Below are 11,749 nucleotides of genomic sequence, written 5' to 3' on the forward strand. Positions count from 1 at the left end.
CTTATCTGACCACAGTAGAATAGTGTGTCCTTGTCCAATCTTACAATGAGCAACAGCCTTTAATTGGGGAGTGATTTGAGGATGCTCTTCCACCAGAAAGACCCAACCATCCTGCCCTAAGGTGGTCTAGGCTCATAATAAGTGTCCCACACAACAAGATTAACCCATGGTAAATCATAATGACTGAAGAACTTGTGCAAGTGTGTGTTTGAACAACAATGCCTTGTTGCGAGTCCCAATATCCGACACCCCAATCCTCCATCTTTTTTATCCAAACAGACTTTATCCCAAGCAATCAAAGCAGTAACTTTATCTTCCATACCATATTTTCTCCAGAAGCAATGCTTGAGATATTTGTTTATTTGATCTGACACAGATTTAGGCATCTCCAACGAAAACACGAAGAAAGTGGGCAAACCGGTAAATAGCGACTTAACCAGTTGGAGCTTCTCCCCATCATCGAGCACCCATACAATCTTCTTTCAATTATTAGTCTTCATGGTATTGTTAATCAGACACAACTGAGTCATTACCGTAGCGTGAGACGTACGCAATGGCAAATCGACAGTCGACGGATACCTAATGATGGAAGATGGAGTGGTAAGGTACCTGATGATGGACAGTGACATGCAAATAATGGCGAGTCGACAGCGCGTAATCGACGGCAGGCGTCGTCACATCCTCTCATGTTATTGGGTCCCTTTTGTACAGCCGGCCGGAGCTTGAGCAAAGCTAGCACCAGCATCAGCTACCTGCCAATGATGCAATGCAGCTTCAACCTAGCTAGCTAAGATTATTACTACCACATCACATTACATACATACTACGTACCACGTATTGCTACTACATATGAACCCTTGGCTAATTATTACGTCGATCTTGTTTGCAACGGCGCTTGCTGGCACCGCCGGCTGGACCCATTCGTCGCCGGCGCGGTGCACACTGCACTGCATCCATCGCGCGCCGTGAATGATGGGCCGCGTCGCTTGGCTTCACTTGGAGATGGAGATGGGCCGGCGGCGGCGGAGCAGCATCTGGCGCATGCCGTCGGCGACCCGGAGCGCGGGGTCCTTGCCGCGGCACCAGCCGGCGCAGAAGGCCATGTGGTCCTGCAGCGCCGCCTCCATCCCGCGCTTCCTGCCCTCCTCCCTCACCGCCTCGGAGCAGAGCCCGCACAGCCACCGCCCGCCGAAGTCGGCCTTGACGCCCACGATGTACCCCCGGGTGCAGTCCTCCCGCAGCTCGCAGCACTCGCACTTGGCCGACTCCACCGGCTCCATCGCTCAACGCGAGCTCCACTAGTCGAGCTCCTCAAGACCAGCGTGCAATGGTCGTGTGGGAGCAAGTGTGACTGTGAGGACGCACGCGCGCTCCGTGTGTATTTATGGCCGGGGGCTTGGCTCGGAGCTGCTTAATTAGAGAGGCCTACTTCTCTGTGGCACTGTGCCATTGGCCTAATTTGGCTTGATTTGGCATCTGAGCAGCACTGCTAATCAGCTCACTTATGGGAAAATTCCTGCAGCCTCACAGTGTGCAGCATGCTGCATGATGTGCTCTCCGTGAGATGTATAGCTCCTAATGAACAGTACACTGACATTTTTCATCTTCTGACCAACAGACACCTTGGTTCAGTTTCTGATTGTTTACTTTACTTACTACGACAAATTTTTACCCTCAATGCTCTTTTTTTTGGTAAAAGTTGTACGAGGACCTCTTGACTGCAAATTGAGTAGGAAGACAGGATCATCAAGGACATCGATCTCCGCGATTCTTGTTCCCTGCGTGCTCCATAAAGCTTGAGCAGACACCTTACGCAACAACTTGCTCGCTGTCCATGGATCTAGGACCACCCGGTGAAATTCTCCTCACCCCTTCTGCTAGATTTCAGTCACTGTTCGTGGTACGGCACAACTGGCCTTGTCGGATCGGTTGTTCCGCGGTCGATTCCGCCTCATGGCCCGCCCGTCATCATCCAAGACGAATTAACAACACTCATGTGAACTCACCTTGTTAACTGATCATCAGTTCAGTGTAGGGGCATCTTGACTTGAACCTGCATGAACTCACCTGCATCCTCGTGACACTAATGCAGGCAGGCAGGGCCCTACCATCCGTGCCAGGAGTTGCACACAATTAGCACCGGGGATCCTGCTTGGACAGCGCACTTATGCGTGACCTAATAGCTGCACAAGTGCCACTGCATGCATCAGGTAGTCTGAACTCAAGTGTATGCATGTATATCAATTCACAGATGGGCTTGTGTACTCTACAGAGTTATTAGCTGCAAAGGTTGGTGCTACTTATTGTTGGTGCCTGCTTGCACAGCTGGGCTTATGAATGAGTGGGAAAGAACTCGAGATCACCAGCTGCCAGTTTGATGATCTCCCAACACACTTAACACTGCTGCCTGCTGTCCTGGAATTTCGAAAGGCAATTGTACTTGTACCATGAATGAAGAAGTAAAAAATATATATGAGGTGATGAGGAGGTACTACATTGCAGCGCAGCGCACACAGAACAAAACCTGGTTCGTTTTTCTTATGCAGAAGGGACAGCAAGGTGCTTCATGATGTGCAACAATTCGCATCGGCTTAGGGTTCATGCTGTCCATTGGCGCGTGGCATCTTTCATCGATCAAACCGCGCGTCGTATTCAAGCGTAACAACACCGTATTTAGGCACCCGACAGATATGATTGTGCAAGGAACTGGAGTGGAGAAGCAACGATGGATGGAAAGACGATGAGGAACTGGAGAAAGAGATGCCAATGCCAGTGACCCCCACCTTGCTTGTGTTGTCCCTTGTGAGCTATCAGAGCCCTCTTCCATTATGAGTTTGAACAAGGCAAATACTGTTCTAGTAGTAGTTCAAAAAAGAGGCAAATGTTGTTTCAACATGTAAACATGCCATTAAGAGTTTGTCCGAAGAATGCAAATACAAATGATCAAATCAACTGCTACTAGCTTAATGATTCTTCACAGGTGGTTGTTGCCACTCCTCCATCGGAGCCCAGAAGCCAGCCCAAGTTCTGCCGAGTACTCATTGCCGCTGGCTGTACTGTTCTCCCACATGAAAGCCACATGCGCATGTCCTGTCCTCCTCCGGTTCATTGTTGTTGTAACTTGTAAAAGTTGCAAACCCACTCCACACCATGCATGAGCTGAGACTGGAAAGCTCACATGGCCGGCAAAGGAAATTCACTTGCTCGGTAGAAACACAAATATAGCACAACTTGTGTTCATTTCATGCACGCTTCGTGCAGTAGATTTCAAGCATGAGACGGCGATGATCCAAAGGCAATATATTCTTTAGCGAAGATACAACTAAAATTGTTGTTCAGGTGGGGGAAAAAGCACGAGTTTAGCAAGTTTTAAAACAATCTTTCTCCCACACATCTATGTTGGCGCATGAATCCCAGTCACCGATAGATGAATGAAACCCCCTGTCAGTGTCAGGACAGAACCACCCTACAAATACCAGGAGAGAACACCCCTAAGGCCCTAACACCTGATGAATAAACACATCATCTGAAGGAACAACAGCCAGCAGATGAGAAGACGACTACATTCATATCATATTTCTATTCAACAAACAGGGGTGGTATTTAGCACGTCCACCCATCCCCCAGTCAACAAACATCCAGTTCACGACGGCCTAACAAAACAACGTGACGCAGCGAACAAACACTAGAGACGTTCAGAATTAGCATCCGACGAGGGTGAGTTCAGGATGCCCCCGGAAGTTAGCTCCGCAAGGCCGATCCCCGTCTTATTCTACCAACAGCAATGGCCCCGACGGAAAAGAAAAGAAAAGAGATCTGGTCGGTCACTCCCAGCCTGTCGCGGGGATGCTCGAGACGTCACCCCAACCGGGAGGAAACGTGTACTTCTGCACATATGCGTCTTGGACCACACCGTCGACGTCGTTGGCTGAGCACTGGGCAGCCTGCACGCCGTCCTGCCCGGTAGTAGTAGCCCCTTCCTCGACGTGCTGCTGCTTCTGCTGTGTCTCCTCCTGAGGTTCTGCTCCTGCGTCTGGATATGAATGGAAGTCCCCGTCTGGCTTCTTCTTGGACCATTCTTCGGACCATTCTTCTTCATGTGCGGTTGAGGACCGGCCATTGTCGTGTCGGAAGCCACTGTCAGACGGGTCTTGATTGTGGATGTGGTTTGCTGGCTCCTCTTGGTTGTACCCCCAACCATCACCAGCAGGCTGGTCTCGGGTGTCGCCGTATCCCGAGTATCTGACCTCTTCTTCTGGTGGGGGGAGTGGACATCCTTGATAAGAACCATTGTCTGCGCAGTACCTCAGGAGCTTATCCCAGTGCCGATCCTGCAGTAGTAACGCTTGTTAGTTTTGCCAGAAACAGAATAAGGGCATGACTGCATGATATGGAAGCAGAGCCTATACCAAAAAAATAAAAAGCTAGCGTGACAGAGCAACAACACACCTTAGTGATGATGTGGGGGTTTCCGACGATAATGAGCAACGATTTGGCACGAGTAATTGCAACATTGAACCTTCTATAGTTGCTCAGGAACCCCAGGTTGAAGAATCTGTCAAACTCGTTGTGCTTAACGGTTGACCTGACTGTCGAGATGATGATCACTTCCCTTTCTTGGCCCTGGAATTGCTCGACACTTCCCACTCTTAGGTCGGGCATTTCAAACGTCTCTAGGGCCTTCTTTATCTTATTAACTTGTTGACGATATGGAGTAATGACACCAATATCAGCCTCACTGACATCGCCATTCCTTGTCAGAGTCCTGATGATATTTACTACTTTACTAACTTCGATTCTGTTGAACCATGATGGATTGTTTCCTTCTCTCTCATCGCATCCCTGGATCCCAACAAACAGAACAGGGAATGACTTATTGGGAAGGCCAATGCAATCGTAAACAGATGGCACTTCATCTCCCTTACAGGGGATAAGTTCACCCTCGTAGAAAAGCTGTGACGGCAGCTCTAGGATCGCTGGATGGCAACGATAGTTCCTCAATAGCTTCGTCACGTAGTTAGGATCCCCTGAATGGTACTGCTCAAATTCACCGAGCAGCCTTTGCAGATAAGATTTGCCCAAACCATCCTGATCCGCCTGTTTACAAAAAACCACCGGCCCTAATTGCATAGGATCTCCTGCTAACACAACCACTGCGTCTCTTCCACACAAAGCTGCCAAAGGAACCATTGCCTCTGGTTCAGAAGATTGACCGGCCTCATCCAAGAAAATGTGTGTGAAATGCCCCGGGCGAATACCCTCGGCCTGTAGGGTTGATGAACTCATGTAGGTCGATATAACTATCTTGTAGCGCATTAATGCTCGCATTGGAGGGCACTTGAACACCATATCTTCAAAGAAGCAGAACCGTATGAAATCAGGATTAACATCGTCATACTGACGACTAGGAGCATTTAGCCTAAAGATATCACTTGGGCGGATCGGGTAGCTAGAACTCAACAGTTTTTCCAATACATGGTCAGCAGCACTATTGGAAGCAGCACATATGAGAACATTTGCCCTCCTATTGGATTTATAAAGCTGCAAAATCGCCTCGACAAGGGTCATGGTCTTGCCAGTTCCTGGAGGTCCATAAATCACGTATGGTGTAACCCCTCGGCAGCCAAGTATCATCCCAACTGCATCAGCTTGCTCAGTGTTTATGTTCGGGTTCAGAGGTTTAAATGGCACCTTCTTCACACTTCTATACCGTGATAGGGAGGGAAATAGAATGTCAGGTCCAATAAGTTCTGCATCATGAACAGACCTATATTGCCTTCTCATGTTCAATCTATTATATGTGAAGCTAACATCATACTTATTCCTGTCATGGTGAGCGTGGTGAAACTGATCATCAAACCTCAAAAATATCTCATCAGCTTCAACCTTGTGAATGTAGCCCTGAATAAGATATCAACAAATCATTATTCACTGGCATCATTTGAGACTGGTTAATTTATATTGTAAGAATGCCTAAGAGATTTTTGAATGTCCAAGAAAGTACACTAACCTGATAAGGCCTAGCATCACTCCCAGCATGTCTGGCAATTATATAGTCACCATGGACTAGCGAAGGCCTTTTTTCTGCCAAACCAGGGACCTCAAGAGACAAATAATCATTACCCCTCCTTCTCATTGACACACGCTCCATGTCGTACGATCTCATCTCCTCCTGCAAGCGGGCCTCTTAAGTTAGCAAACAAAGATAAAAGCTTAACATCTCAGAGTATTAGAGGTGCTGAAATACCTCCAAATTAAGTTCTTCCATGACTAAAAGAGTGCTAAAGAACTTTGCATAGTTCATCATGCTCAGCTCTTCAGATAGGACATCAGGTCTCTGTTTGCATTCAATGAGCTCACGGATTTCCACAGGTATTGCATACTGAGGTAGCTTATACTTGAATCCTTGAGTGTGCTGCCGAATTGGCCGGCTACCTGGCACAAATGTATTACACTCAAATTGCTTCCTTTGAGAGCCTTGTCTCCTGGAATAAGGTTTATCAGAAGATAAGGCCATCGAAACATTATCATCGGCCAACAGAAAAGCCACACGCTCAATCTTCTCATCCCCAATATCAACATGCACGATTGATGTATGCAAACCAATGTCTTTTGGCATACAGGACAGCCAAATGGTTAGGGTTTGTCCAGGCTGAAGTGTACGATCTTCCACAGAAGTCAAACCAAGAAAAGCCTTCTTTGCCGCTTCATCGGAATCATTCAATGGTGGTCTCATCATTGACAAGACATAACTATCTTCTGGATTTGAAGAGAATATTCTCACACTCCACAAATTTACAGGCTCACAAGAGGTATTCTCTATGCAAATGGCGTCTGCAGATGTTTGTCCAACAAGGACAGATTTAGGCTTTCCGTTCACGAAAGGGAAAGGAGCTGTAACAACCACGGGACCATCATCAGATTGATAGTCCTGAAGAGTGTTGTCATTCTGAAAATCCATGAACTCTACTTCCGGCTTATCACCAGCTACTGAGTACTCATCATCTGAATGATGCCCCATCTTGAATCCTGATACATCAAAAATATTATAAAAAATCAATACTAGTTCCATTGAGCAGAAACAAGAAAGCCAGTCTAGAGATAGTTGTTGTGTGGACAGCAAGCATATGATTTATTTAAATTGCAAAGCCTATGAACTGATATCACAACCAAACGCCAAATGCAAGATAGTTACTGTAGCTACCAAGGGAAAGGCACATGGCATGCTTGAGAAAATCAGGACTTCTGTTTTTTTTAAGCATCATCCTTCTTTTTTTAATTATTTTTGGAACTTGTCTAGGTACTGTAGAAATTCAGAGTAGTGATCGCCTGGGTTCAAGCGCTGTGGAGGAGCTGGCCAACACCACTCCTTGCCAACGTAGCAGCCGCGCTCGCTTCTTGAAATATCATATTATTTGTGAACTGAATACTTTCCACACTTGTGGAGCAATCAAAGGACCACAACACACATCTGTTCGAATTTCTGTGATCCAGCTGTGCTCCCTAAAACCGACACCCATAGACACAAATTTCTCACTCCCAAAATCTATGGACAGAGGCATTATGCTACTACGCTATTCTCCCTCTTTGTGCAAGACATCATGACGAGGCAACTAGGCAACCCCACTCCTTACAGCGAAGGCTAGATCTCCTGGCCATAACTAGAAGGGGAAAAACCACAGACCCCATCAGCCCACTACTGATTCTTCTTCTACAACAAGACAAGAAAATAGCATAAAGCCGTTACAGACATATATCCCTCCTGACCAAATCACAACATTCTGCCCGTCTCCGGTCAGGGGTTTCGCTATCGGGGGAAAACCCTAACAATCCCTCCCGTCCCCTCCCCTCTCCCGTCCTCCCCCTTCCGTAGCATCAAGGTGCGGCTTTTACTAATTATTATAAAATAAATACTGTTAACTTAACAGGAATAAGGGTTAATTCTCTGGGATAATGAGCCACGCTCACCAAGATCACGACGAGATTTGTGCGGATCCTGCGGCACGGAAGGGCGAAATAATCGAGGTTTAAAGGGAAAGCAGCCCGCAATGCCGCGGTAATCGAGAGACGGAGGGCACGAATTAACCGTCACCTGTCCTCGGAGCGAAGCGCGGGCGCGGGTCGGGGGAGGCGGCCGGCGATCGGAGAGGGGGAGGAACCGCAGCACCAGCAGATGATTGGATTGGATTGGACTAGGCCCCCGTCCAGGACGAGGAGGGGGAGTCGGTGGGAGGGAGAGGCATGAGCAGTCCGGGTTTATGAGGGAGGGAGGGGACTGCAGCGAGGAGGGTGTGTGATGGGCTGATGGCGAGAATCTGTACCATGAAGGTTTGGGGTCGATGGTTGGTTTTCTTGGTAAGCCACATTGAAGCTCGGCTCTGAACTTGTGATGCGGTGGGGGTGTTTGGATCGGGAGCGAACGGGTGGGATGAGAAAGAGAGAAAGCAGCAACCCAACCATACCTTTTCTGCTCTCCCTTTTTTGTGGATCTCAACCTCTGCTGCTTGTTCATGGAAGCTTTTTTTTAATCCGCTGTTTGTAGAAGCTTGACCAAAAGGAGTACGGTTTTGCTATTTCTCATGCGCTTGAATTTTTTTCATTCGTCGGTCACTTTTTTTGGGGAGGCCGAATTTCGTCCGGAAGAAGGAGCAACCTCGCCGGAGAAGAAGCAGCCCCACTATCTATCTTAAGGGAAAGCAGCAACCTCATTATATATCTTAGGGGAAAGCTGCAGCCTCATTGTCTATTTTAGGGGTGGGGGTGCAGGGGGGTCACCGGAGTTGTCACCGGTAGTGCAGGGCTTAGAGGGATGGTTGGGGCGACGGCTAGCACAACGGTGGGGGAGGTTGAGGGGAGAGCGGGTGCAGAGGCAGTCAGTTAGGTTTGTGTAGGCCGGCGGCTACATGAAGAAGAAGGCGAGGAGGTTGAAGATCAACAGTGCTTGATCTGTTTTGGGTCGTTGGATGAAGATCAGGCGATCCCGAAGAAAATTGGTTGATGCAACATTTTTACCAAGTACCTAATGTATAGGCGGTCCCAAAGGAGTAATACAACGTTTAGATTAGATAGCACATTATTCCCCTAATTTAAAATATTGCCATAAATGGTTTGACAAAGTATGGAGCATTGTGTCATGCTGCTTCGAGCGCGGATTGGTTATTTGACTGGTATTCTTCTTTTTCATGTCGGTTTTCCTCTCGCTAAGTAGCGAACACCTCTCGCAACTTCCTCTTTTCCGTGCATATCCTTATCCTTATTTCGCATACGCTCACATTTCTTTATTTAGTTTCATACAATATTTGATCCCAAACCTCTAGTCTTCGCCTTCTTTTATTCTTCCTTTTGAGACCTCGTGCTTTCCAACTCAAGCTACCCCCTCCTACCCATCCACCACTACGTATGTGTAGAAAGAGTTCGCAACCTAAAGATAGCTTCAATTTTACCAAGTTAGAAGTTGGACCAAGAAAACAACACAGATTCAAGAGGTAAAAAGCATAGAGTTTTAAACTAAATTTGTTTTGGGGTACAGATGCCTTGGATGAAGATGGGGGGATAATGGGGCGAAAGGCTCATAGTATTTTTTCGAAATGGCGGGATTCCTACATTCATGAAGAAGAAAAGAGTTGCTTGATTAATAGGGAAAACCAGATTGTCTGGTTTATTATGAAAAATAAGACGAAAACCATCACAATCGCTGAGCGGCACACACAAGATAACCCATGCACACCACTTCAAAGAGGGCCTCGTCGACGTAGCACGTAGGTGTCATCGTCATCACTCCTCCCTTAGAGGCGTCATCGCCATCCCTAAATAATGAGCAAACGACTTCAACTCAACCCACACTGTATAGGTCGAGCGAAGTTGTATGAAGATCTGCGCCAAACTCAGCCACCTGTGACCAGACAGTGCAGCTCCGACTCTGACAGAACTATGAAGGACAATACCAGGCACGGATGGTGCCACGGGAGATCACCGAACGGGCCACCTGCAGCCAGTCATCATACACGAGGGCCCCGTCGCCTCAACTTCGACTTCACAATAGCAAAAAACTGAGGAAATTTCGCAAACGCGCAGGAGAAGAGCTGACTACCTCAACCGTTGTCGCATCGCCGATATCGCTCCACCATCATCGTCGCCACAAAAGGTTGGACGCCACAACCACTGGTCCCGCTTGCCGATGTCGAGTTCCGAGACGAAGCCCCCAAAGGAAAACACAACCTTTTTGTTCCGCCTTTTTTGTGGTTCTCAACCTCTGCAGCTTGTTCATAGGAGCCTGACCAAAAGGAGTAATATTTTGTAGGTTTTAGATAATACATTAGGGCACTACAACGCCGACCATCAAACCGCCCATATCCCTTCGGACGAAGTTGTTCGGACCTCACAAACCATCCAACGGCGACCCTGAAAGGATCGATATAGTTGACTAGAGGGGGGGGGGGTTGAATAGGCAACTAACAATTTTTAGCTTTTCTTTACCAAATTAAACTTTTGCATCAAAATAGGTTGTCTAGATATGCAACTAAGTGAGCAACCTATATGATGCAATGACAACAAGCATGCAAGCAAATAAGAGATATAACAATAGTAAACTTGCGAAAGTAAAGGAACGAGATAACCAATAGTGGAGCCGGTGAAGACGAGGATGTGTTACTGAAGTTCCTTCCTTTTGAAGGGAAGTACGTCTCTGTTGGAGCGGTGTGGAGGCACAATGCTCCCCAAGAAGCCACTAGGGCCACCGTATTCTCCTCACGCCCTCACACAATGCGAGATGCCGTGATTCCACTATTAGTGCCCTTGAAGGCGGCGACCGGACCTTTACAAACAAGGTTGGGGCAATCTCTACAACTTAATTGGAGGCTCCCTACGACACCACAAAGCTTCACCACTATGGACTATGGCTCCGCGGTGACCTCAACCGTCTAGGGTGCTCAAACACCCAAGAGTAACAAGATCCGCTAGGGATAAGTGGGGGGAATCAAATTTCTCTTGGTGGAAGTGTAGATCGTGGCCTTCTCAACCAATCCCGAGCAAATCAACAAGTTTGATTGGCTAGGGAGAGAGATCGGGCGAAAATGGAGTTTGGAGCAACAATGGAGCTTTTGGGGGAAGAGGTAGGTCAACTTTGGGAAAGAAGACCTCCTTATATAGTGGGGGGAACAATCCAACCGTTACCCCCCACACCAGCCCCGCAGAGAGCAGTACTACCGCAGGAGGCAGCGGTACTACCGCTCCCACGGGCGGTACTACCGCTGGGCCCAGAGCGGTACTACCGCGGTGGTCAGAGCGGTACTACCGCATATGAGCGGAACTACGGCCCCCACTGCCGCGGCAAGTACCGCAAAACCCGACACGAAAAAAGACCCCTCGAATCGAGGCGGTACTAGCACGAGACCGCAGCGGTACTACTGCAGGGGGCTACCAGCGGTACTACGGCTCCAGAGCGGTACTACCGCTCTTAGAGCGGTACTACCGCTTGTAACCATAAGCGGTACTACCGCTCTGGCCCGCGGTACTACCGCTGGGACCAGAGAAGGCACACTCAGAAGGGGAACGAGCCCATCATAGAAGGGGAAAGGCTCGGAGGAGGGCAAAAGGAGTGTACGTGATGATTCCGCCCTAGCCTTTCCAAAGCGGACCCCCTCTTGATAGTATGGTGATCCCTATGAAACTAGTCCACCAAACTAATTCGAAAGGACTACACCGTCTTCGCTTCAAGCTCCGAGGGGAGGGAATCTTCTTGTGCCAAAAG

General features: G+C 48.1%; 2 protein-coding genes across 2 annotated transcripts; both read right to left on the bottom strand.

Moving 5' to 3' along the window:
• Nucleotides 1-628: 628 nt before the first annotated feature.
• On the bottom strand, nucleotides 629-1,369 carry LOC109741278 (uncharacterized). Its single transcript, XM_020300355.4, has one exon. It carries the CDS (start codon nucleotides 1,278-1,280, stop codon nucleotides 993-995), a length of 288 nt encoding a protein of 95 aa, XP_020155944.1. The 5' UTR covers nucleotides 1,281-1,369; the 3' UTR covers nucleotides 629-992.
• A 2,145-nt stretch (nucleotides 1,370-3,514) lies between these two features.
• Nucleotides 3,515-8,430, bottom strand: LOC109741274 (probable RNA helicase SDE3). The gene is made up of 5 exons (XM_020300350.3): nucleotides 8,093-8,430; nucleotides 6,248-7,029; nucleotides 6,011-6,172; nucleotides 4,450-5,901; nucleotides 3,515-4,331 (listed from the first exon to the last, which is right to left on the bottom strand). The coding sequence occupies exons 2-5, from the start codon at nucleotides 7,019-7,021 to the stop codon at nucleotides 3,825-3,827; spliced, it is 2,895 nt and encodes a 964-aa protein (XP_020155939.1). The 5' UTR covers nucleotides 7,022-7,029; nucleotides 8,093-8,430; the 3' UTR covers nucleotides 3,515-3,824.
• Nucleotides 8,431-11,749: the final 3,319 nt, after the last annotated feature.

The sequence above is a fragment of the Aegilops tauschii genome, chromosome 4 (assembly GCF_002575655.3).
Source record: "Aegilops tauschii subsp. strangulata cultivar AL8/78 chromosome 4, Aet v6.0, whole genome shotgun sequence".
Classification (NCBI taxonomy): domain Eukaryota; kingdom Viridiplantae; phylum Streptophyta; class Magnoliopsida; order Poales; family Poaceae; genus Aegilops; species Aegilops tauschii.